General features: G+C 41.0%; 1 protein-coding gene across 2 annotated transcripts in view; it reads right to left on the bottom strand.

Annotated features, from left to right (window-relative positions):
- Positions 1 to 766: 766 nt before the first annotated feature.
- Positions 767 to 26,843, bottom strand: part of itsn2b (intersectin 2b) — a 37,709-nt gene continuing 11,632 nt past the window's right edge. The window contains exons 6-40 of one of the 2 annotated variants that reach the window (XM_074612598.1): positions 26,159 to 26,401; positions 25,573 to 25,669; positions 25,309 to 25,445; positions 24,313 to 24,376; positions 23,333 to 23,470; positions 23,090 to 23,178; positions 21,523 to 21,785; positions 21,273 to 21,422; positions 21,001 to 21,141; positions 20,746 to 20,833; positions 20,268 to 20,407; positions 18,829 to 19,010; positions 17,852 to 18,666; positions 17,646 to 17,767; positions 17,216 to 17,515; positions 16,901 to 17,097; positions 14,737 to 14,792; positions 13,726 to 13,892; positions 13,492 to 13,522; positions 13,278 to 13,399; positions 12,363 to 12,459; positions 12,060 to 12,254; positions 9,197 to 9,318; positions 8,187 to 8,293; positions 7,249 to 7,432; positions 6,950 to 7,048; positions 6,709 to 6,792; positions 6,489 to 6,572; positions 6,253 to 6,315; positions 5,611 to 5,760; positions 4,412 to 4,530; positions 4,220 to 4,302; positions 4,038 to 4,124; positions 3,479 to 3,652; positions 767 to 3,105 (exon numbers count right to left, since the gene is read on the bottom strand). In XM_074612598.1, the coding sequence (XP_074468699.1) occupies positions 2,957 to 3,105; positions 3,479 to 3,652; positions 4,038 to 4,124; positions 4,220 to 4,302; positions 4,412 to 4,530; positions 5,611 to 5,760; positions 6,253 to 6,315; positions 6,489 to 6,572; positions 6,709 to 6,792; positions 6,950 to 7,048; positions 7,249 to 7,432; positions 8,187 to 8,293; positions 9,197 to 9,318; positions 12,060 to 12,254; positions 12,363 to 12,459; positions 13,278 to 13,399; positions 13,492 to 13,522; positions 13,726 to 13,892; positions 14,737 to 14,792; positions 16,901 to 17,097; positions 17,216 to 17,515; positions 17,646 to 17,767; positions 17,852 to 18,666; positions 18,829 to 19,010; positions 20,268 to 20,407; positions 20,746 to 20,833; positions 21,001 to 21,141; positions 21,273 to 21,422; positions 21,523 to 21,785; positions 23,090 to 23,178; positions 23,333 to 23,470; positions 24,313 to 24,376; positions 25,309 to 25,445; positions 25,573 to 25,669; positions 26,159 to 26,401 (5,339 nt within the window). In that variant the 3' untranslated portion in view covers positions 767 to 2,956. The remainder of the gene's footprint in view (positions 3,106 to 3,478; positions 3,653 to 4,037; positions 4,125 to 4,219; positions 4,303 to 4,411; positions 4,531 to 5,610; positions 5,761 to 6,252; positions 6,316 to 6,488; positions 6,573 to 6,708; positions 6,793 to 6,949; positions 7,049 to 7,248; positions 7,433 to 8,186; positions 8,294 to 9,196; positions 9,319 to 12,059; positions 12,255 to 12,362; positions 12,460 to 13,277; positions 13,400 to 13,491; positions 13,523 to 13,725; positions 13,893 to 14,736; positions 14,793 to 16,900; positions 17,098 to 17,215; positions 17,516 to 17,645; positions 17,768 to 17,851; positions 18,667 to 18,828; positions 19,011 to 20,267; positions 20,408 to 20,745; positions 20,834 to 21,000; positions 21,142 to 21,272; positions 21,423 to 21,522; positions 21,786 to 23,089; positions 23,179 to 23,332; positions 23,471 to 24,312; positions 24,377 to 25,308; positions 25,446 to 25,572; positions 25,670 to 26,158; positions 26,402 to 26,843) is intronic. The other variant, XM_074612605.1, reaches the window with a different exon arrangement.

Genomic DNA, 26,843 nt, shown 5'->3' with positions numbered 1-26,843 from the left:
TAATAAAATAAGAAATATTCAAATCTTAAAGGTGCTATATTGATAACATTCAGCCACTACATGTCGCTTTCTCACTCCCCCGTTCCATTGCATTCACTTCACAACAAGTCGTTGTCAGGCACTTACCGTCAATCTCAGGCATTTATCCGTTTTTTCCACACTAACTGACGACCCAGAGAAACCACATGATATCAACGTCGTTATACTATTGGCTCACAAGCCTCGTTAGAAGTGGGAATCAAATGTCAGATATCTTCCACAGATGTGAACAAAACACTCATTTTGGACCCGCCTACATTTTTAAAATGATTAATTCAAAATCATATTATATTTTCAGAAAAAGCCATATTTTATTTGGCATCTTTCTAAAAGCTCTGTGGATGTATTAATATTATTTCTTTAAATATTCGTCTACATAAAATTTTTATCAATAAGACCCTTAAATTCCATGAATATCTTTAAACTTGGACCTTGTTTTATGATGTATTCAACAAAATATTGACTATATTTTACTAAATAACTAGATTCACTTCACCTGTCAGTGGTCTTAATTTTATGGCTGATCGGTGTATGTACAAAGGCTGAAAGTGTGTGTTCTGAGCAGTTACTCAGATGACTGATTTTTTTTTTTTAAAAGAAACCACATCAAGCTAGTGTTGCATTTAAAATGATCAGGTGTCACATAAGATCCAGATCAGCCTTAGTCTCACTCGTTAACATACGTTTAAAAATGTCACTTTTATTTAACCAGACAATAATTTGACAGTTTGTTCACTTTTAATGTCTTTAATTTGACTTAAGAAACCCTGATTCAGAGAGCGCCACATGGAGGCCAAAGTGAGTACAAACAGCAGGTTACAGACTCCAGACACTCTGGTTAGAGAGGCCTTAAACTCAGTTAGCACAGCAGCAGTCAATGCAGAAGGCCGCGGAAAATAAAAAAGTAAAATAAAAGACAAACTTCAAAACACCCCTACACAGACGAGGAAGGTAGTCCAGCCTATTTGCACATTTTCCACAAATTCAAAGAAACATCAACGTTAATACAGGACTTAAAAACAGAGTTTTGTGGATTGAATAAAACAAATTAATAGAATATAAAAACAGCAGGCCTAACAAAACAACTAGTGACCTAGTCTACTTACAGTAAAACTCAAATCGCAGAGAGTCATCTAAGATGTTATATTGCCTTTCAAAACAGTATCGTCGACGTGTGTCCAATAAACCCATTTTTACTATCTGACGTCACACAAAACAAACCCAGTGGATACCAACTGATTATCCAAGATGACACAGCAAGCAAAGCCGCTCCAAATCTTTGGATAGTCACACACGCATAAATTAAGAAATAAATACAACACTTTTTTTTTTGTTAATATCCAGAGCATCAGTAGGCGCTCAGAGTTAGGAAAGAAACTGGATGCAAAGGACAGAAGAGTAAAAATGAGGCAGAAGACCCCCAAAAAAAATCAACCGAAAACATAAATAAAAAAGCTTTTACACACTACATCATCGTAATGGCAGATATTTATAGAGGGAAACTTTTTGAGGCGACAGAGATGGACAATATTTCCGTCAGTGAGGCGAGGATTGGAGATGACACTTAAAAAATCTGTCTGGCAGGGTGGAAGTGTAAAGAATAAAAACACAAGTGAGCAAATACTGTTAATTATTGCTGACAAACTGCCAATCTGTGTTGCCTCAAAATATTGACAACCTCAAAACCCTCCACAGTGAAAAGGCAGGAAGAGCTGACTGAGTTCAAGGTGTTCGTCAGTACAGCTTTTCATACCTGCTTCATTTTGTCACCTAAATTGTTTTGCACTCAAACTACTTGGCCGTGGCTGATTTTTGCACACGGAAGAAAAAAGCTTATACGTCCATCCTAAGACCAGCATCAAGGCCAACATCATCCCAAAGAATTCAAATGGTTTTAGAAGCGGACAGATTTTTAAAAGACTAAAAAGAAGACTTGCATTAAGGCCAGAAGTTATCAGCTAACTCCAAAAAGTTGCAGCATCAAGAGCCCTCAGCTGAAGATATTTGTATGTACTATATCTCAACTAACACTTCCACACTCCACACACACACTCAAAAACACACACACAACATAGTTACAGTGACACAGATTCAACCCAGAACGTATCCTGAGATCTTCTATCTACAGTAGTAAACTGACTCCAGACCAGAGCAAAAACTTCTTGTCCGACAGAGTCCGTCATCTGCCGTCTACTGTATATGATGCGCTTAATGTCGCTGTGAGAAGCCGTTACAGATCAGTCACAACTTCATCATGAAGTCAACGTATTTATATCTTGTAAGTTAAGAGAAAAACACTCATTAAATGGCCTTGGTTGACCAGACTTGGCAAGGTGTGTCTCAATAATTGAACACTGAAACTGTTGTAACTGGGATACAGAGCTGTTAAGAGTCTAGATAATAGATGTAACCCTTTATATCTTATTGATTTATTAATATTATATGATTTTTGTCCAGGTCTACCTCCCAGTCTGAAGGCTATAAATTATTACAGCAGATTCCGCTTCCTGACACGCTGCGTCTCCACTGTTTAAGAAGTCAGGCTGTAGTTGTTCCTTTGACATCCTTCAGAGAGTACAGTACATGTTGTTCAGATGCAAACAGCTGCACCAGTCCTGCTGCCCTCTTTATCTGAGGTCATGAGCCAGATCTGACTCCTATTGGTGGGTTCCCATGATGTCACTCAGACCCTACTGGAAGATTCAGATGACATCAGAAGAGGTATTATTAGTGCTGGTTAATATTAAAATATTAAGGCGTGTTGCGTGTTCAGTTCAGGGGTGTCTTGTTTGATATGTGTGGGGAACCATCCGATTGTTTAGGTGACAAAAAGCAGCCTTTCTTATTTGGTTAAAAATATCCTTATTTGGATGTCTCGGTAGAAGACCCCATCATTATTTCAGTTCGTCCTACGTGTCTATTTGTTGCCAAAGAGCTGCAGGTCGAGGCGGACCCACACCTCCCCTGTAGGAACCTCGTGCAGCAGAAGACGGCGCGTTACCGGCCCCTTGTTTTCCAGCTCTTTCTTTATGGTTGCCACGGGAACCTCTGTCCGACCCAGAAAGGCTGACATAAGAGAAGAAATAGAAAGGAGCATTTTAATTGGGTTTTAAAAGACCTCGGAAAATGTGATAGTTAGGTATCCAGTGACACAAAGGTGAGAATTAGGGAAAAATACAATTCTAAATTGAGATTTTTCAGATTTTTGTATCAAAGTTTACAACTGCAAGCAGTAGGAGCTAAAGAAGAAGAGGAGGAAGAAGAAGAAAAAGAAGAAGAAAGAGCAAAGAGAGCGAAGAAGAGAGCAAAGAAGAAGAGAGGGCAAAGAAGAAGAAGAAGAAAGAGCAAAGGGAGTGAAGAAGAGAGCAAAGAAGAAGAAGAAGAAGAGAGAGCAAAGAGAGCGAAGAAGAAGAAAGGAGGACATTAGCAGGTGACTGACCGTCAGGTGAAAACAGGTCCCTTTCATAGACGGTGATGCTGAGGACGTCCTGGTAAAGGTCTTTGATGTGGAACTGACAGTTGAAATTCCACTTGGGGTTGAGAGTTTCGTTGAGCGTTCTGGACGTGAACATCTGAGCTCCCATGGTCACTTCACAGTAGGGGTTACTCTTACCTGGGGGAGGACATGAAGACAGGTGAGAAGAGGGTGTAAGTCAGAGCAGGGAGAGGAAAGGAGAAGAGAGCCAATAAAAAGATTAAGAAAATGGAAAAGAGGGGACGATAGAGGAGCAACAGAAGAGAGGAGAGTCAAGAAAGAGAAGAAAGAGCATTTAAGTACACAGAAAGGCCTCTAACTGAAAGTGAACTGATGAAAAAAGGGATGACAGATCACCATAATTAAATGTGGCTTTATCTTGGCTTCATTAGGTATCCATGCAGCAGTGCATGCAGCAGGGATTAAAATCTGGATTCTACCACAACGTTTTAAATTCATGGTGTGTTTCTTAGTCCACTGAACTGTAAGGACCACCCTGTAACACGAGTGCATCCATGCTCACCGTTAGGTTTGCCTGGCTTGAGTTCGGTGGCCTCCAAGATGGTGACGAGAAGTCTGCCGATTCCACTAGCCTTCACAGATCGTGCAGCTAACATACACACACACACACAGACACAGATTGATTAATCCAGAGATCATCACATTGGTTACCATCAGAACGTCTGCCTGAGTGCAGAGACAAACCTTGATAGGCCTTATCCCTTTTTTTTGTTTCCGTCTCAATAAATTCTTCAGACGCAGCCTTGATCTTCTGAACCCAAGCCGTCCTGAAAACACAAACACACACACAGTTATCGTACAGGTCACCAATAAACACACCACATCTGTGTGTGTGTGTGTGTGTGTGTGTGTGTGTGTGTTTGTGTGTGCAGCTACCGTTCATTGATGTTGTCGGTCCTGAGTATGTAGACTCTATCGATGTGTGAGATGTGGAAGGTGGGCTCATCGCTAGACGGATCTGGCAGCTTCACCAGAACTTCATTTAGCAGCACAGGCTACAGGAAGTAAAAGATTAGACACGGTCAAACACCATATTATAAAAGTGTAGAGTTTTAAAAAGAAAATACAAGTGTCATGCTGCCTCAAAAAAACACATTGAAACTTAACACAAAAGGTCCCATCTCCACTAATGCCTAATCACTAAACCCTCATGAGCTTGATTGACTTCACATGTTGCTTTAAAACAACGCATAAAGAAAAGAAAGAATGAAAGAAAGAAAGCCACTCCTCCAGTACGTATCTGACAATCTCCGCTGTAGGACTTTTTATTTTACATCTATTAATGTAAAGACGATCAAGGTGTTTATGAGACTGAATGCCAGATCTTCATATCATCCAGACTCTGGCCTTGCAGAGTGGACAAGTGATAAACGCATTATTTCCCATTTGTTTTCTAGAACTTAATGAATTTACAAACTATAAGCAAATATAGCTATAATAGCTATAGGCTAATAGGCCTAGTGTCAGTATAGTGTTGTATACCCAACATTTTTTGCGGTATTTTGAGATATGTATTTTCTATCTTATGAATAATTGATGAATTATTAAACATTCAGCATATAATAATTAGGGCTGTCCTCGACCAAAGAAATTCTTAGTCGACTAACACTAATACGTTTTTGACGACTAATTGATTCGTTGATTTAATCAACAGATCTGTAAAACTGAGATTCTCCACAAAGAATCACACAAAAGCACCTCTTTAATTTGTGTCTTTAGATGATGATGTGCTTTTAAGTTTCTTGGAAATAAGTCATTCCGCATAAAAAAAAAAGCATAAAAAACGACTAATTGACTAAAGAAATGTTAGTCAACTGAGACCAAAATGACTGATTAGTCGACTAATCGACTATGAGGGGCCAGCCCTGATAAGAAAATAACATATTGGTTCAATAAATCTTGAAGTGTCCCTCAAGCAAGGATGCATAATGGCGTCAAAAAGCCCACATCAGAGCCCTTATGCACTTGATGATTTGAAAGTGGGACAGCCCTGAGCTCTCACGCACTGAGCAGGAACGCGCCTCAAAGTCTGTGAGTGTGGAGATTGGGATTGGGCCAAAGTGTGTGTGTCTTACCGGCTTGTACATCTTGAGCTGTACGTTGTTCTTGCTGCTGAACAGTTTATCAGGCCCAGACGAGGTGAACTGTTTAGCCGTATGAGTCAGAAGCAGAAAGTCGTTAAAGAGGAAAGCCCAGAGTTCCTTGTTGCTCTTCACCTTGTTCATCTGAAAAGAAGCAAGCGATATATACGTTTCATATTATTTATAATCGCTACAACAATAATTAAACAGTATTTACACGTATTACAAAAACATTTTTACTTCTGTAACTGCTCAGTGAGGATGGTGGTACTGTAGTCAACTGTTCACCATCAGAAGACATTTCATTCTCAAGCCAAAAAGCTAATTATATAACAATATTATTCATGGTGCTGTAATACCACCGCCTGATCCTTCAGTTGGGATTCTGCTCAGATGAACCGGCTCACTGATCTCCACTGTGAAAGTTTGGCTTGTAACATGTGACCGCGACACCCCGGGCTCTGACCCGGTACTGTTTCACATTTCATCTCCCTGTTCTCCGCAGCCTGTCTGCTCTCTTTAACATTTTAAATATTAATTTGGTGAAATGGAAAATGGAAATTTTTCTAGAAAATGAAGACCCACCAGAGAGGTTCACTGACCTCGGTTACCAGAGTTTCAGACAGTGTTACTCACCTTGCCGCTGTGGAGCAGTTTCCTGGGGCCCAGACAGTTGGTAAGAGCGTTAAAGACCATGTTCTGTTGAAAGACAGTCACTTTAGAAGGATCTCTCATATCTTGTTTAGAATTAGGTATATACTGTATATTCTCTGTTGATACCAACTTATAAGGTAATACAAATTGAATTAATTGTTTTATATATAATGCACTTGATTCATACTATACTGCGAGTTAATTAGTAGGTTTACTACCTCTGCGTGGCCATCACACTGTACGTGGTTCTGAATCCATTCCAGTCTGTCAGAGTTCTCCTTTTCTCTCACGCCCTCGTTCACCTGATTAACACGACAATTCATCACATTAACATCATTCAAACCTTTTCCACACAGAATGCAGTAAAAAATAAACCCCAAAAATGTAATAAAAGTAACGAGTGAGGACATAAATGAGAGAATCAGTGAAGAAATGAACCTGTTGACAGAGTTCCTCCGCCCTCTCCAGAGCCTCTTTCAGAGGACCTCGGTCAGAGTGGCCCTCTGCGGTGCTCTCCAGGATCTAAACACACACACATAAATACAAGTTAATTACACCCACAGATGAGAGACGAAATGGCAAAACACTCTTTTTTTCAAATTACACACAGTAAGGTCAGTATTTGAACCACTTAATGAGGATTTCAAACACAGACGCGCTCATTAACAAGATGGCTTACGTTTTTGATGTGCAGCGGGTAGCGTGTGATCCTCTGCATGGGTTTCAGCAGGAAGCTGGACAGCGGCATGCCTTTACACCTGTAGTCTGTGGCAATTTTCTGATGGGAATAAAAGACAATGTTAATAAACACATTACGAATCTTGTACAGTTGTAACTGAGTATCTGTTTGAGAATGATTCTAGGTCAGTTTAAACACACACCTCTTCCTTCCCTTCAACACAACTCCACTATTCTTCTGTCACTCTGCATTTATGACCTACTTCTTTTCTTTGCTCACTACCTCCCTCGCTCTCCTACCTTGAGGAAGTCCTTGAAGTTGGGCTCGTTGTCGTAACGAGTCTGGAGCAGCGCCGCTCCGTTGATCTGGCAGGAGCAGAAGCGGATGTAGGGCTGCATGTGGGACAGCTCCGCGGCCAGGATGTCTCCGATCATCTGCACCGGCATGTTCTCCCCGCCCATCTTCTTACGTGCACGTAGTGCCCTGCACACACAGAAATGTACACATATGACGCAAGCAGCTCTGTATTTTTGTACAGACAGAATCCACAGACACAACATTAAAATGACTGGTCCATTCTTACTGAACTCGTCAATCTTTAGATCTTCAACCTCCTAAATTTCTCATTAGTAGAGGTCAATTTTCGATAAGATTTAGGGGTACCAAATTATGGAGTGGCTTTTCACATCCATCAAAAAACTGTTCATCTATTAAATGTTTCTAAAGATGCTTAAAAGGTCATTTATCTGCTGTTTTTTAAACTGCTTTTCCCCATGTTGTCCATGTATCTGTTTTTTTATTTGTTCCACTCATAGTGTTATGTATGATTACAATTGCTCAGAAGTCAACGTAGATGTTTAAAGCAATATCCCCCTTTTTTGATATATTCATTGTTATTGTTGATTTCTATATATATATTTTTTTTAATGTTTGTCATCACTATTATGTAGTCATTTTATTTCTGTAAATGAATCTTGTGTTCCCTATAACATTGTACATTTTTAACACTATTTAGGTGGAGGCTTCAAAACAGATCAGTGGGTTATTTGCCTCATTTTGCACTGCGTATTATTTATTTGTGTTACGTTTGTGTAGTCTTAATGTGTGCAGAATAAATAAACATAAACAATAAACATAAGCTACACTTGTATTATAATAATATAATATAAAATGGTATCACTCCATGAGACAGACAGTCCCTTCTAGATGTCAAACACTCTGTCCGTGTGATATTTACTTGGAAAGTTTAGAGTTGCAGGCCAGCAGTTCTTTCCAGTTGACGAACATCATGGCCATCTCTGAATCACTCAGCCGGCCCGACTCTGACATAGGCTTATGGAAAACCTGCACAGAGACACACACAAAAGACAGGAGACAAGACGGATTAAAATGATGGATTTGCATACATTGGGCCTCATGCAGGAAGCGATATACGAACAAATCTTCTCTTATTTTCTCTCTAGGTTTTGTTCCACGATTTGCTCTTATTTTATTAGTACCCCTTGATTTCTGGAATTCTCCAATGTTTTCTTATTTTTTTGCTCTTCTCTTAGGTAGAAGAACATTTTACGAGAGCACTCTTACCAAGATAAGAAAAACTAAATTGTTTTCACAGTTCACAAATTGTTTGTCCAACACAAGGAAACAAGTTTTAAATTTGAGGAACAAAAAAGAAAAAAAAAAAAAAAGCATGAATATCATATAATCAATTTAGATTATTATATGTTTTAGAGTAGTTATAATGATTGGATTATTAAATTTGAGGGCTAAATAAATACTATTGGAACATATAGTTTATCTAATCTTATCTTATCTAAGTTCTTCTTGCAGCATTTTTTTCTCTCCAAATCTTGGACATGTACCAGAGCATTTGCACGCGGCACAACACCTGCCCTTATATAGTGTTTAGGGGGTGTTACCTATGCTAATAATAGACAATTGGCCATATGCCTCCAATTTATGATTAAGTGGGGTTCATCATTCAGCACACCTGGGTAAGAGCAGGTTTGGATGGTTAAGAACGTTTGGTGCATCTGGAGTTAACTTCTCTTATTCTATCTCTTAACGGAAAATTAAGAGAAAATATAATAGAAATTTAAGAGAACGTTTCCGCATGAGGACAGGTATTTGATCAGGATATCATGCAGACACATCTCATTCTCATGATATACTGGATGGATTTACTATATATGAGAGTGAAACTCTCTGTTGATACATGAGTTATTAAGCAGGACATGTGTCCGTTACCTCCAGCACTATCTGTAAGTCTTCCACGTATCTCTCCTCAGTCTGGATCAGCTCATGGATGTAACCCTGTCTCTTCTTCTCCTGGGAGCTCAGCGAGTCCAGGCTGTTCAGGTCTGCACACCCTGCAGGAGAGGAACAACACACAACAACAATTCAACCAGTGCAACAAAACCAAGCCACTAGTTAAACCACAGCAACCACTTTAACACTGCATTCACTGCATTCACTGCCTCCTGCTGGACAGTTGGACAAAAAAAACACAATGCTGCTTTAGACTCTTTCTGCTGCACTTTTTGAAGTCCATGCATACGTTACTGAAGTTTTCAGAGAGGAGGGGGGACACGGCAGCGGGGGGGAAGAGGTTGGAAAGGGAAACGGGGAAGACATACACACTTACCTGATACATGCAGCCCATTAGCCCATTGTGAAGGTCGCACAATAGCTGACCCTTGTCTTTCCTCTCCCTCATCGTCTGTCTCATCCCAAAGGTTTAGAAAGTGAAAGCTGCTCTGTAAAGTCATCGCTACGATTATGTCTCTCAAAGTATTTTAGTTAGTTGTCTTCTGTTGCGTTTGTCTGACTGTACTGCGTCTCTCCTGTTCTGTCCCGTTATCTTCTCGTCGCTGATATCAGACTAAAACTTCTCCTGGACTAAATCTGTTAGTACCAAAACAGGAAGGGGGATTCTCTCTGTCTTTCTCATCATGTGACGCATGTTCGGAGTGGAAAGAGATTTGTCTTTTTCTAATTTTCAGACTTTGACTTTTTTTCTTAAAGATGTCCAGATCAGATAGAACTAATATTACTACAGTTACCACCACAAAAAAAAGGAAGACACATGGATGTTTGACGCTGAGTACAGGTTACAAAAACAGTTGTTCATATACTGTATATCTGTCCATCTTAATCATGTGTATTGTGTTGACAATGTAAACACTGCATGCAACACACACACACACAAACCCTGCAGAGGTGGAAACTGATTTTAAACAATAATGAAACACTTAACTGTCATTTCAAACCAATCTTTATTTTTTTATATTTTATGTCAGAATCAGAAAATATATTAGATACGTCTTCAAAAATAGTTACACCATCTCGTACCACAAATGTTCTGTATACAGTATGTCGTCAGTGTGGTTCATTTGCTTTCCTCTCATGAGGGTTCGTTATTACAGTGAATTTGATGGTGGTGCACCAAATACATCTGAACTGTAGTGAAGCATCTTTCACGAACCTTGATGTCGGTGCACCGCAGTATTTATCAAGACAGGAATCACAGTTGAGAAGCTTGCATAGACTTCTCACTTTTTTCACCTGAAGGAAATGTATCCATGATCTTAACAATAATGACTATTATTTTCACTGTGGTGAACACCGTGAGCAGGCAAGCATTCACTTTCTGCACTGACAGAAACATTCGGAGCAGCAGCAAAACAGCACTCAGTAAATATAAAAGGTGCAGCAGCAGTTTCTTGATATCACCCCCTGGAGGCAAAGTTTGTGTCTGTCAATAGCTTTGAAGCACTTCGCCATATGGTGACTATTTATGTTCCTTCTCTTAGTGTTAACAGCTGACCCAGTTATGGCTTTTAAATGTAGAGGACAAACTGTACGCTTCTGCTTGTACTATTTCCTGTCCAAGTTAAGTTGAACAAACGTTTTTCAAAAGGCACTAAATCAAAAGCCCACTGCAAAAAGGTTGAAAGCAAAACGTAATGCTACATCTCCAAACATCTGTTTAGTAGAAACAAGTTTTTCTTGAACATATCTATTACTTTATTCTTTCCAGAACATATTTCTCTGATGAATTTACAAACTGCCACTCCATCATGCCTTGTTTCAAGCAATTTCAAGTGGAGTGCAGGAGTGCTGTGCTGTCCGTTATTTCTCAAAATACCCACAGGCTTCGCTTGAGGGTTAGTACAGTATTCATTGTTAGTATAGAGAACACGGCTTAGAAAGTGACAGTAAAACTTGCGCATTGTATCTGAATATAGACACAGCTCTGAGGACAGACAGAGACAAATAGTGGGCTCTGTGTGAGTTAAACTCTCAAAATTGGAGAGTAAGAATGGAAAAAAAACTGAGAAAAAGGGGAAAGCAAAGTAAAAGAGATGAAAGAAAAAGAAGGTGATGCAGCATGACTAGAGGGGAAAAATAAGAGTCTTGTGAAGAGAAACAAAAGGAAAGAAGCCACAGAGAGACCCACTATCCCTCTGCTTCAGATGCATTACAGCAATCGTCGGTTCACAATCAAAACAAGGATTGAGGAAATCACAAAAGGCACCGAGGCTTTAACAATTCAAGGAATCAGCATTGAGAGTCATGAGAAAGTTGTTTCAGTTCCTGATTCATTCACAGGCAACACATGACTTGTTTTCATTGTTTCCCTCTATCACACAGACACCTGTTCACTCTCTCACACGCAGTGACATTAGCTCAAGTTAGTAGACAGGGAGTCCAGACACTCTCCCCCTTCAGAGCAGTGTGTAATAGTGGGTCTCTCTGAAGTCAGGAGTAGGAAGAAGGAAGAGGAGGTGGAGGAGGAAGAGGACTTTCTACCGCCCTAGAAGGAGAAAGAGGAATGGAGAGAGAGAGAGAGGGAAGGAGAAACACAGATTGGGGAGGGAGGGAGGAAGTGGGGAAAAACAGGGGAAAAGGTGAAATAGTCAGTGAGAAGAAAGGAAATACAGATGAAGAGGTGGGTGGATGAAAAACTGTCGGTGATGGTAGATGGAGGTTGCATAGAAGGACAAGTATTAGTCTTTAAGCAGCATGGAAGAAGAGCATCTCTGTGTTTTAAACAAGCATATTTCCTTTCATGTCTAGTCGTGATATCATGTTTACGGGATTTACTTACACTGCTGGCTGGGGTCACAATCCGCCGTGGTCATCTTAACGTAATTGGTGGGTAACAGACCAGTGACCCCGTTCATCTCTCCTTTCCACCAGTCCGGGTCGTTCTTGTCCAAAACGTTGATCAGCTGACCTTTGGAGAAGCTCATCTCGTCCCCGTTGGCGGCCGTGTAGTCGTATATGGCTATCACCTGACAGACTGAGAGAGGAGAAGAAGAAGAGTTTACTACACCATTGTTTTATTTATGTAGTGTACTTTGTTACTCCTGGCCTTCACCTGACTTGTAGAAGTGTGTGTGTGTGTTACCTGATTGGGGTGCTGGTGTGGACTTGCCGCTGTTGGATCCCAATATTTTGACATGAGAGGCAGGAAACCAGCCCTTCTGACGCTTTTTACCACGAGCCTAGAGAAAGACCACACCAACAAACGTGGAGAATGAAGTTTTAATCAGACAGCAGGGATGCTGGTCAACATTTATCTCCAAATCCATGAACATGGAGTTCTCCAGAAACCTCAGGTGCAGTGGTTTCCAACCAGGGGGTCAGGCACCCCAAGCGTCAACCTCCAGTGCTGAGAAGTGAAGCCAATGCGTTTAGTGCCACAAACTGTAGTTCGTTGAATGGCCACTTGAGGCTGGCTCCAAAAGGGAGTCAATCCCCATAGAACTATAACTCACCCGTTTAAATTATATTAAGTGCTTAAATTTATGAATGATTAGGGGGGCGCTTTGAGTGACAGGTGGGTGCCGTCACAGCCGTTAGCCGTCTGCTAGATGTCACCTCAGCTAATTTGAGTCACTGAACTTAACCTCTGGGCCGTGTTTGTGATGTTGATGCCTTTTGGAGATATTTTCATGCACATATCGGATGAATAATATGGCTTGCTGTGGCCGCCTCAGCTCCATCCACCTCTTTGCCCATTTTTGGAATAGCTGGAGTCATCACTGCCAACACAGATTCTTGTCTCCAATTGTTCTTTTTTTCTTGTGAACTGCTGGATTATTTGACCTCAACACACCACTAAAAATGATTCATAAAAAATAAGAGGAAAAAAACGTGGTTGAACTGGTCACAATCGATATATACCAAAAGGCTTTGTTCTAGTGGGTTACAGGCCAAAAAGGTTGACTAGTGTATAATGTGAAGAACCACTGACCCCCCTGGTTATCTACAGTATTAAGGACCCACAGAAACCCACTGTGAACTGCAGATGAAAACTGACCTGCAGTTCTCCGAGCCACCAGCCATTAGCGTTCTTGCCGAGGACGAGGATGAGCTGACCAGTCTCCAGATTCAGCATTTCAGGGCTGGTAGAGGGCTTGGCCCTGGTCACCTGGGCAATCTCTGAAGACACAAATGATGCAACTTTGTAACCAGGTATTGTGTTCTTATGTAGGTCAGAGAGTTTAGACAAAAAAGACGAGATGTGATCTTACCTGGCTTCTTCTTTCCAGATATACTTGATGTCTGAAAAATTACAATTACATCATCATTACAAACCTTTAGAAGCACTACAAAAACATATACAGGGAGTGAAGAAATTATCAGGAACGCCTTGCAATATATTGCAATCCAACACCACCACAAATACCAAAACAGTGTTACACAGTAATGGACTGGATACAGTTTTTTCCCCTGTATATATCGGCAAGTATAGAATATGTTCTTACATCCGTCTCTTTAGGTTTGACGTAGTTGCTGGGGAAGACGCCTGTGCTGTCGCCTATAGAGCCGTGCCACCACTCTCCTTCTCTCTTGCTCACCCAGATCACATCTCCCTCACTAAAGGTCAGATCAGCAGGCTCCGGAGACTCATAGGTGTACAACGCTGTGTATTCTGGAAAGGAAAAGAATACATGAACATCAATGAACAGCAATGTACTCGCTAAGCTAAGCAAACTAGGGAGCGCTGATCAAATATGAATCAATATTCTGTAACTGTGATGCCTATTTCTCTCCTCAAATGTTTTCATAAACCTATTTTAATGCACTGTTTAGCTATAAAATGAGAAAGTTTGTGACCAGGCCGCCATGTTGAAAACAGTCAAGCCAAAACCAAGCATCGCTCACCGGCTCGGTCACAGACTTTCTCATTTTACAGCTACAGATTTCATTGTAAACTTGAGACATGACACACAATTCAAGATAAAACTAAAAGGAAATGTCATCTCTGTCCCTTAAACCAACATCAAATGTTAAAATATGAACCAGACAAACAGCAACACATTAACGTACGATATGTAATGTATGATGATCAAATATTAACTGAACTACATTAGGTGTAGAGCTGATTAATCAATTAGTTGTTAACTATTAAATTAATCGGAAACTATTTTGATAATCGATTAATCGGTGTGAATAATTTTTAAAGAAAAAATAAATAAAAATTCTCTGATTCCAGCTTCTTAAATGTGAATATTTTCTGGTTTCTTTACTCCTCTATGACACTAAACTCAATATCTTTGAGTTGTGAACAAAACAAGACATTTGAGGACGTCATCTTGGGCTTTGGGAAACATTGACCAACATTTTTCACCATTTTCTGACATTTTAGAGACCAAACAACTAAACGATTAATCGAGAAAATAATCGTCAGATTAATTGACAATGAAAATAATCGTGAGTTGCAGCCCTAGTTAGGGCTAGTTAAAGTGGATATTTCAGAGGATATTTTACTGTACCTTCATGCTGCTGGCTGTCGCCAGACTCTGAAGCATCAGGAGAGGAGCTCTTCAGGCTGTAAACACAGAAAGACCACATTACCATACTTATTCATCCATCATCCAGTCATCCTCCGACGCTTATCTGGATCACAGAAGTGCCTAAACATTTTTCCCCAGCCCCGTCCTCCAGCTCCTCCTGGGCACTCTTAAGCCAGATGGGGGCATCAACCCCTGCTGCGTCCCTGGTTCAACCCTGGGGTCTATGAGTAGGGAGTCATACTATTCAAACACACTTTAACTGGCTCCTTTCAATACAAAGGAGCAGTGGTTCAACTCTTCTCTCTCATTCTTTGGGGTTATTAGCCAAACCTCATGATCGGAGGTGAATGTTGGAACGTCCACTTGACTGGACTGACTGGTAAATCAAGAGCTTCAACCTTCAGTCTCAGTTTCTTCTTCACCGCAACAGTTCTGGTACAACACCAGCTGTAATCATACTGTATTTATAACTCTATGCTGCTGTGTGATTTGTAAGTGTGTGAGACTCACTTAGCAGCAGATTCCTCATCACAGAGGAGGGAAGAAGTCATTTGCTGCTGTAAATACCTGACATACTGGAATAGTTACCACACCTTTAGACTCACTGACACATAGACATTATTACCATGTGACTGATGCATGTTTTCACAGATTTACCCTGAGATAAGATGCCACAAAATATGTTTGTATGGATAGTGGACAGCTATGTGCTGAGTTTATGTGCATGTTTTTGTTTTTTCTTGTGTAGCATAAAGGGACAACAACTGCATTTTGTTGTACAACCCTGTGTTGTACTGTGACAATAAATTAACCTTGAACCTCGAATGTTTACAAATGAAATATGACAGAGTTAGCTATGGGCTACAACTTGAGCGCTGTGTATATTTGTTTGCATTTTGGAAAATTGGCACTATTAAAAGTATGTTAAAAGTTAGCTATTAGCAGTTCCTGTTTGCAATGCACCCGTTGATTTACAGACAGCTATTACTGGATTACTTTGATACTGAGGAAAACATGATGATTCTCAAGCAAGTTCTGGAGTTGTAAAGGAACTTGTTTCCTATGGATTTCTAAGCAGATTCATGGAAATGTATTTGCGATGATATCAGAGATAATGACATTGGTGCAAATCATACTGAATCTAAAGATATGTGCATCGTGTGTGTTCAGATTTGACTCAGTTACGTTATTTTTGACGCACATTGGGTCTCATGCAAGGACATTTTCGTATTCTTGTCTTAACTTTTTTTCATGCCGTGGGCTTGTACGAGTGTGCCACGTCAGATTTGGCAAACGCTCCTGACTTCAGATAACTGTGTATATGACCTGCGTAAACATGATGAATGCCACCTGAGCGCACGTTCATGAGAATTGTACATTGGCATATTTAAAGCCCAATGACACCATATAAGACTACGCATTCCGGTCATGTCCGATTCATCTGTCTCTGCCAATATATCAGCTTGGCAATATGCGGTCTAACGCATATCCAAAAGAAGTAAGTCAGCCATGACGCGCCTGTTACACTTCCTGTTGACCTTATTATATACAGACAAATTAACCTTCAATTAGTGCGTAATTTAAGTCGTTTTGCAATTTGATATGTTCATATTGATATTGTAGTGTTATACAATAGCATCAATGATCAAACAATTTTAATTAATTATATCTTTAGGCTATATGAATACATCTATGATTATATTATAATTCAAATTGCAGAGTCTTTTCAAACTCAAATTTGCTTCAAAGTCATGAAATATACATCCATTAGTGAAAAGCTTAGGTTTGGATAGCAGCAGACAGCAATTGCACATGACTCCTACGACCGGTCTGGACCACTCGTAAATTGTGTTCGTACCTAAGAGGAAACTCATAATACGAGAAAATTGGTGAATGCGGCAAGTTCTCCGGAATCACACGTACAACCACTTAAGAATGAATCTGTTCGTACGAGTGATTCTTGCATGAGGCCCATTGTGATCAGCGGGACAAACTACAATAACACCGGCACACACCTGTCCCTTTCACCTCACGCAGTATCTTGGTCTCTCCCTCTGCACCAAGCAGTTGAAAGCAAGTGAAATACACGGCTGTGTGCGTTTCAGTGATTATGGGGAACAAATATGTGTGCGTGAAGACTCACTCTGAACTCTCTTCTTCTCCCAGCAGTGTTACATATGTTTTGGGGAACCAGCCCCGTTCACTGTTCAGCTCTCCCAGCCACCAGTTCTCCTGCTGCTCCAACACCTGGATCACATCGTCCTTATTGAAGTTCAGATGGTTGTCTGTCTTTGCTGTCCACGAACACAAGGCCTGGGCCAACAGGTTACCCACCACCTGCTGTCAGACACACAGACACACAGTATTTGAGTATTTGTACATGTCCACACAATAATCACACTGGTAATCAAAGTACAGCAGTAAAAGGACCTTTTGTATGAATGTATAAACCTCTCACCTGTCCGTGTGTCTCAGAGGGTGCAGGGTGTGGAGAGTGCGTTGGTGTGAAGGCAGACTTTGTTCCTCCTGCCTTGACGGCCTCAAGTGCATTGGACAGCTGTGAATGGATCGGGACTTTAGGAGGAGGAGCAGCAGCAGCAGCAGCAGCAGCAGCAGCAGCAGCAGCAGCAGCAGCAGCAGTATTATTAGCCGTATCTGATGGGGCCACTCTCTCCACGTAGCTCTCTGGGAACCAGCCCATCTTCCCCTGTTTGCTGCCGTACAACCAGCCCTCCTCCCGCTCTGTCGTCTCATCAACCTGACAGGAGGAGACAGGAAGGTTTGAGAAGAACATTTGAACATGAGTAAGTGGTCAGCTAACGTTCTATCTTTTCTGTTGCAGTTGTATCTTTTATCAAGCCCTCATGAAACATCATTGTCAGTCTTACCTCGATCATATCGTCTGCACTGAAGTCGAGCTCTTCGTTGTTTCGGGCAGTGAACGGGTAGAGAGCTTTGAAGGATGTGAGAGCTGCTGACTTCCTGTGGTGTGTGGCCCTTGGTTGCCCACCTAAAGGGGTCATAATGTGGTTTTAATACACACTGAAGACAAGAAGAGACTACAGAGAAGTATAACAACATGCATGTGTCTCACCCTTCCTCTCCTCCAGTCCTTTCAGCAGAGCCGTCAGTTTCCCCTGAATATCCACCTTTCCTCCTCCACTCGCCTGCTGCAGGTGACGAGCCGCCTCCTCCTTCCTCTTTTTCGTCTCCTCGACTTTCTTCCTGTCCTCGGCTTTCCTCCTCTCCTCTTCCTCCTCTTTTCTCTTCCGCTCCTCTTCCGCCCTCCTTCTTTCTTCCTCACGCTTCCTCCTATCCTCGTCCTGCTGCTGCTGCTGAAGCTTCCTCCTGTCTTCATCCTCCCTCCTCTTTTTCTCCTCCTCTTCTCGATTTCTTCTCTCCTCCGCATCTCGGACGGCGGCCACGGCCGCCCTCTGTCTCCTCCTCTCCTCCTCCTCCCTCTCTCTACGGCGCTCCTCCTCTCTCCGCTCCTCCTCTAACCTCTTCCTCTCGGCCTCCCTCTTGCGTTGCTCCTCCTCTTCTTTCCGTCTCTTCTCCTCTTTCCTTCTCTCATCCTCCAGTTTCCTCCTCTCTTCCTCTAGCTGCCTCCTCTCCTCCTCCAGCTTTCTCCTCTCCTCCTCCTGCCTCCGTCTCTCCGCTTGCTTCTGCCGTTCCTCCTCTTCTCTTTTCTTCCTCTCCTCCGCATCTCTTCTCTTCCGCTCTGCCTCCTCCTTTGCTCGGAGCTCTCGTTCGGCCTGGTCTTTGGTAGCCTGGATGATAGCCTGTCTCTCTCTCTCCTCCTCCTCCCTCTCTTTGGCCTCTTTCTCCTCCTGAAGCCTCCTCTGACGCTCCTCTTCGTCCTTCTTCAGCTTCTCCTGCCACTGCCGCTCTTTTTCCATCTTAATACGCCTACGAGTGGGAAGCAAACATTATTCTATAAGTATGTATAACAAGGTGAAAAAGTAAGTTTTTAAATTTTTAGAGTAGGTCGAGAAATAATATCTTTTGCTTTAACGTGAGACATTGGAGTGTTAAGAAATCTAAAAGTAAATCTTTTTGAAAGCAAAATACCTCTGGGCTTCCTCTTCCTCCTTCCGCCTCCTCTCCTCCTCCTGTTGTTTCCTTTCCTCTTCTCTCCTCTTCCTCTCCTCTTCCTCAGCTTTCCTTCGACTCAGCTCACGCCGTTTGTCCTCTTTGACGCTCCGTAGTTTCTCAAGTGCCCCCTGCTGTTTTCTCTGGCTCTCTCTCAGTTCCTGATGCACACAAAAACACACCTTTACTAGAAGAGTGAAAGATGTGTGACTGAATTAAAAGACATTAACGGGCTAAGGACTGAGCACACATAGCATGCAAAAACACATGCATAGGTGCCTAAACAGTGAGCAATTTGTAGGATGGCGTAAGAGACAGAGAGGAGAAAGAGATATGTCAAAAGAGCTAAAACAGCACAGACACAAGATGTCAGGAGGATGAGAAATATGAGCAGAGCAATGAACAATAGAAAAGAGCAGAAAAAGAGGAGAACAACAAAGAGACCTAAAGCGAAAACCTTTAGTAGGTAGAAGAGGTTACGGAGGCAGGCCAGCAGACAGAAGACAGCCTGAAGCATAGAGTCCTCATCACCCACATACTGTAAAGTTGAGGACAAGGGATGAGAGATGGGTGAGAGGGAAGAACGAGGAAGGAGGAATAGAAAGGAGAAAAGAGGGAAGGCATCCAGCATGGGAAAAAAAGGAAAGAAGAAAGAGAAGAAGAGAGAACTCAAAGATACAGATAACAAAGGGATGAAATCAGTATCAGAAGGTAAGAAAGAAGGTTATGATGGAAAGGGATGATTGGAGGAGAGAAAAGACGCATCAAGGGCCAAGCTGTAGTAGTAAATATGTAAAACTTGTGGAACGTAAAAACAGGCATTGCACACTCCAAAAAATGTGTTAATTTTTTTTTAAATGTTTTAACTTAGAAGAAAAAATGCAAATCTGTTACATATACAAGTGCTATAAAATCAGGCAAACAAGATATAAAGATGTGATGAGTTTAGTTTGTAAGGAAAACAGCCAGCTCTGTAGCAAAGCTTCACATTGCCAGCACCACCCTGTCAATTTTATGTTCACATACTGTACTAACTAAATTTTGTGTCCTGCATCATACTTTTAATCCAGTAATTTATCCCATTTGTAGTTATTGATACTTATCAAAGAATGATGATTTAGCTTATTTAGTTGGATTAGCATCTGCTAATAAGGAGGTGTGAGGCAGCAGAAACTGGCAGAGAGGTTTAACCTCCAAACTGGCTGTAAAAATCACGCTGGAAGTTTAAATATGATTAAGATATGATTACACATGATTTAAGACATTTTGACATAGTTTTTTTTTTTAAAAAGGACCAGCAAACCTGTACACATGCTCCATGTTACTCCTGGATAAAAACAGGCTCAATATGAACGTGAAATGTTGTTTTAACTGATACCTTTCTGTTCTATTAAAATTACAATATATTTAATTCTTACCTGCATGTCTTTGTTGTACTGGTCCATCTCAGACAGTTTGGCAGCGGTGTCTTTCTCCAGAGATTGCAGCTGCTCTTGCAGTTTCACAGTTGTCCCTTTTTTCTCTGTAACGGCGACCTTCAGGGCGGACATGGTCGACCCTACAAACAGATGAAATACAGTTGAATAAGCTAGAATCTTCCCACTGAAAAAAATAGTGCTATGACACCAGCAGGTATGTTTATAAAGTGATAAAATATATAATGATATAGCCATTCATATGTTTCCTTATGTAGTATTTTCATTTTTGCAGTGGTTTGTTGCATTATATTAAATAATTCCATATTTTGTATTCATATATACAGTATGTTCTGCATTTCCTTTGATAATACTACCCAATTTGCCCATCAATTAGTTCTTTTATCAAACATCCATCCATCAGTACTGCTATAATATGTTGTTGTTCCTGAGCTCTGTCATTTCATCCATCAATACTAACCAGGCAGGTTATTCACAGACATGTTTCGGAGTTTCTCAGTCAGTCTCCTCTGCTCCGGAGTCATCTGGGACAACTTCCTCTGGAACTCCTGACCAAGAGGAAATGCATCAGAAGCAACAAGAAATGTGTCATTGGAGGAAAATATTTGGGAAAACATTTATGCATTCTCTCTCAACAAAGCAATGACTGGACAAATAAATCACAGATAACACATTAAAGTGAGTTAAATTTAAAAAAAATACACAGAGGACACACCTCTAGCTGCTTCTGCAGGTTGTTAATGTCCTGCTGCCGTGTGTCTTTCCTGTGATTGGTCAGATCCAGCTCTGTCTTCTGATGCTTCTTCTTGTTCTGAAAGTCTAGCAGCCTGTCTGAGATCTGACGATGCTTGTTACCCTGAGGTAGTGAGAGACAGAAAGAGAGACAGAAAGAGAGACAGAGAGAGAAACTTTACAAACTCTCCTAAAGTATTCATGATGGGTTAGAGACAGCTGGACAAACAAAGACAATGTCTCTCCACCACTCACCACAGCCTCCAGCTCCATCTCCAGACTCCTCTTTTTAGCTTTCAATTTGATGATATCATCCTGCTCCTGCTCCTTCTTTATCTCGAGCTCTCCTCGTCGCCTCCTCTCCCACTCCTCCTTCCTCTGCCGCTCGAGCTCCCGCTGTGCCACCTGGAATGAGCCCACAGACACTGAAGTAAAACAAGTCTCTGTTGTGACTATAAAAGAGGAAGCATTAATACTTGTAAATACAGTATCTACAGTCCCTCACCTCTTTTCTCTCCATCTCTCTCTGCCGCTCTTCTTCTTTCTGTCTCTCCAGCTCCCTCTGTCGCTCCAGCCTCCTCTCCTCTTCTTTCTTCCTCCTCTCCTCAGCCTCCCGAGCCTCCCTCTCTCTCATCTCTCGCTCCTCTCTCTCCTTCTGAGCGCGTCGCTCCATCTCCCTTCTCTCCGCCTCCAGCAGCGTCAGGCGTCTTTTCTCCAGTTCTGCGTTCCCTCGCTCCAGGTTGGCTTTGAATTTATCCTCGAATGACACTGAACAAAGACAAATAAAAATGATGAAGTCTGCGTCGGTGTTCTTTAATGATGATTGCGAGTAAGCAGTCAAATCAAAGTCAAAACATTTACCTTGTTTGTAGGGGTGGGAATCACCAGAAGCCCCCCGATATGATATCACGATACTTAAGTCATGATGTGATCTTACTGAGATTTTAAACATTTTACAATTGCTAGTATGGATATAAGATAAATTGCGATATATTGCGATTTATTACCTTTGCAATTTATGTAGTTTGTCAACATCACTCGGTTTCATTCACATATCTTGAGGTCAGAGGTCAAAAGACACTTTGAAAATGGACAGTTTTTCCTCGCCAAAATTTTGCCTACCTTTGGAGCTTCAAGACTGAGCCCACTAAAACCTCTGAAATACAGAATAGCAGCCAAGAATAGCGTCTGTCAGATTGTTAAGAGGTTAATAGTTTATATAATAAAAGATCAATACTTGACATCCGTGTATCAATACAATATTGCCATGCAAAATATTGCGTTACTATGCTGTATTGATTTTTCCCCCTCCCCTATTGTTTGAATGAATAAAGGACTTATCTTAATTAGGTTTAAGCAGTAAATGTTTTAAATATACCCCGGGATGAATCCTCTTTTACAGTATTGCTAATGTGCCCATTATACATTTCAATGGGTACACAAACTTCAACACATTTTTTTGAGAACATGTTAATAACTTATTTGAATAATTACTGATGACTTATTTGAGCTTGTGTGTTTGAAAAGGAGGATAATGGACAGTTAAAACAGAAATGTGTGTAAATTTAAAACTGATTTGTAGTTTCAGTAAAACTGCCAATGAAAAATAATGATAGACAGGGTTATGAGATTGTAATTGATGTTTAGGAGATTTAGGGGATTTTAAAATAGCATTTCGCTGTTAACTTAATATTTAAAAACACTTGATGCAACCTTTAATTCTAGCTGCTCCAACGTGTGACTGTGTGTAAGATGATAGTGTGGACAAACCCAACACCAAAGGGTGCTGCCCTACACTTAGAGTCACTTGGCTGCCCTTGACTGGCCACAGTTTAGACTTTAGGCTGCTGCAAGTGGCCACTGTGTATGTCACAACAATATACAGTATGTATGTTTATGCTATTAAGTTATGAGAGCCATAGCCACTGATTATACTGAGTGATCTTATCTGGTTAGTAGGTATTGATGTGGCCTTGCATTCTCTTAGTAATGGAGAACAAGACTGAACATAATGCAGCAGTTAGACTCTCTGTAAACACTGTTTAGGGTTGGTACGTAGTGCGAGTACTCACGGTTGGGTTTGTTTTTCTGTGGAGGTTCTATGTCCAAGTTATCAGTCAGAGCTGCATAGAGAGAAGAGCCGGATCCATTCACTGCACCCCTGGAACATGGATAATAATCAAAACATTAAATAAACATATACATTAATGTAGTCCATGTTTAATGTACTTAACCTACGAAAAAAACGTATATTTACTGTAAGAGCGTATTTGCAATGTTTTTGTTAAATTGCGGCATATGTGTTTTGCATATACCTCTGTGAGGGTGGTACCAGTTCAGTTGGCAATGTTAGCGGCAGCGGTTGTCCAGTCTTTGCCATGTCCACGAGATGCATTGCCAGAATAAACTCCTCAGCTTTTAGCTTGCCGTCTTTATCCACATCAGCTAAAGTCCTGTGGGAGGGTGCAAGGTTTTTACATGATTTCATACTGACAATTACATACAGGATAGGAATGTACTTTAAGCCAACTAGGAAATATTGTTGCACCATTAGAGAAGGTTTTCAAAATGATTACAACTTTCTGTTTTCACATTTATGTTAGGCTGAACTTGCTAGTTAAGGTTAGCGACTAAACTTTTTCAGCTACTTATGGATTCTGAGCTACATTGACATATCATATAAGTTGAGGCACAAGATATAGGGACGTGTTATAGGGATCATTGGCATACAAAAACGATTTGGGGAGTTAAAACCAAAAAAAAAAAAAAAAAAAAAAAATCACAGCAGAATTTCTCCTAAATTCACTAAAAGTTAGCAATAGATAATGCTTGATTTGTATATTTAAACATACAATTTCAGAAAACTTGTAATATTAAAAAAATGATTGTCTTAATGTAAGAAATCAACTGGGGAAGTTTCATGGTGATATCTATTAGTTAACATTTTGTCTTGCAAAATGTATGAAATTTACAATCCCTATAGAATCCACAGGCTGTTCAGTACTCGCTCACTATTGTTATCTATTTGATACAAATGTTACCCTATTCACTTGGGGTGTCTCCCCTTAAAACAAATTTTATAACAAACTTTATTTCCTTGTATTTACTGGTAATCGATAGTAAGAGCAGCCTTGACTTGTAAACAAATGCTTCCTTAACAAACAATGGCCTTTTGTCATACCAGCTACAGTGGAATGAAGTTTCTTACACCTGGCTGCCAAACCTGGCTTTGGCTCTTAAACACAGCACTGTAGCAAACCACAGGACATGTACAGACACACAAACATATTCTCACCAGATGGAAGCCAGCTGTGTCTGAGTCAGCATCGTGGTCGCCATGGCACCTCTCACCTGCTGACCTGGCAACAAGAGTGACACATGTCAGAGCACCTGTATGGCACAGATGATGTGTCGGCATGGTGGACAAAGCGTCAAGGGTGTGTGTAATGACCTGTACAGTATGTGCCCATTTACTCATTAATTTAAAATGTGGCAGGTGAACAAAGAGGGCAGTCCCATGCAACTTCACGACTGGTTTCCAAGACAGATTTCAGGTTCTCTCCATGATTTATTAAAAGTGTAAAAAAAGGTTTAATGTTGAAATAGGAAATTAGAACCTTTTTAACATATAAGAGATCATACATGAGATGAGGATCAAAAGGACTGTGACAGTAGCCGTGTTTCAATAGTTGTTTTCTAATGCGATACTTCAAAATGTACATAAAAATATGTGAATGGCAGCACAGAAAGTATGAACAACAGTCAGCCTTTTTTTAACAGGTCAAGGTTTATTTAACAGAAAGCTCTTTTCTAATATGCTATAATCTACGAAGAGATTGGACCAATAGCTCAAAAAACTGCTAAAAAGCCATTCGAGTCATTTATTTGATGTGCTGGAGTGCACATAATGTGCAAAGTCACACTGTGAGGAAATCATCTGCAAGTGTGTCTGAAGTGAGTGAGTGTGTTTGGACGCATGCATGCATGATTGCCGTTTGACTGCATCATGGCTATTTCAAAAAAACAGGTCCAACAAGGCTTGCAGTAACAGAACGAAAAGGCAAATGCATACTTGGCTGTGTGTGTGTGTTGAGAAATTGCCCCTGTGTCTGACACACCCACAGCTGGGGCAGACACAGCCTCCACTTCCTTAGAGTGACTTATGACTTGACACACATAGAAAGAAAGAGGGAGGCAACCGTTATGAAATCATCAGACTGTTGTTCATGAAGATCCACGCCTGCATTACAGGCCACCACACTGTTCACATACACACACACACAGTTCGTACCACTGAGATATCCTGTCATGTATTTATCCAAGCCGTTGAACTGCTGTCTGTATTTGAGTCTGGAGGCATGTGGCACGGCCCAGTCGCTGGGAACAGTAACCATGGGGGACAGCGCAGAGGGGGATGAGGAAGAGGAGCTGAAAGACAAACAGAGACGACACAAAAATACAAGCTCAATGCACCAAACTTCAGGAAGTCCAGCGTATGACAAATGAGGCACTGATTGTGCAAAAGGGGAAATTGCTTAGTGCTTGTGTGTTTTACCTGATAGATGCTAAGTCCATCAGCGATGAGGCCTTGTTCATACCAGAAGAGGAGAATCCGAGCGGAGAGGAGTAGGGGGATATAGAGCGAGGTATGCCTGATAACACAAAGCACACACACACACACACACACACACATATCCATTACATACTTCCATATAATTATCTGCAATATAATGATGGCATTTTATAGTAGCCATTAACCACTGCCATAAAATCTTGATGTTTTTTGTTACAGTTTCAGAAAGGGAGAAAGGGGAGGGGAGCCCTACAGTGGGTCAGTAATATACTGCCAAGGACAGGGAGGCTATTAGTATGGAGATGAGACAGAGAGATCTGACTCTGCAAAACCAGGCCAGGATTCAGTCCTTTTCCCCTCAGAAATATATCATCATCTGCACTTTGCTGCAAACATACACAATATTTACTCTCAGAGCAGGGCATGGTGAAAAAATAAGCAACTTTCAAGTGATAACCAAAGGACAGATGAATGTATTTAATCATACAGGAGACCCTAATTATGACACAATACCACAGCAGAGGTAAAAAAGAGGAGAGGAACCAGAAATAATAAAAATCATCTGTACCAGAAGCCAGTCCTGCATGGAGCATTCCCATGGTGCCGTTTGGCAGGGTGGCGCTTCCCCCGGTGGGCATCAGGGGCCTCGGCGAGGTGGAGGCTATTAGAGGGCTCATGCCTGTTGCTGTAGGAACCAAAGGGGTGAGGCCCATCATTGGTGTCATAGGTGAGAGTCCAGGGGTTGCCATGGAGACAGGGGTCAACATAGCAAGGTTTGTCCCGGACATCATGGACATGTTAGAAGCCATGCCTAAGACACACACACACACACACACACACCACAATAATAGGTACACCAATCAGATGACATAGCAGTCAAAATGCATGTGCACAAACATGTATGGAGATCAGTCACATACTTAGCTTTGTTAAAATCCCCAAATTAATTTTTCGTATTTGCATTTTAGGGCTGTCAATCGATTAAAATATGAATTGCAATTAATTGCATGATTGTCCATGATTAATCGCGATTGATCTCAAATTAATCACACATTTTTTATCTGTTCAAATTGTACCTTAATGGGAGATTTGTCAAGTATTTAATACTTTTATCAACATAGGAGTGGGCAAATATGCTGCTTTTAGCATAAAGAATATACTCAAATCATAACGTGGCAAACTCAAGCCCAACAGGCAACAACAGCTGTCAGTGTGTCAGTGTGCCCATAGAACCCATTTCCAGGTCAAGGGAC

The sequence above is a fragment of the Sebastes fasciatus genome, chromosome 2 (assembly GCF_043250625.1).
Source record: "Sebastes fasciatus isolate fSebFas1 chromosome 2, fSebFas1.pri, whole genome shotgun sequence".
Classification (NCBI taxonomy): Eukaryota; Metazoa; Chordata; class Actinopteri; order Perciformes; family Sebastidae; genus Sebastes; species Sebastes fasciatus.
The sequence above is the reverse complement of the archived record's forward strand: the minus strand, read 5'-3'. Positions and strand labels throughout refer to the sequence as shown.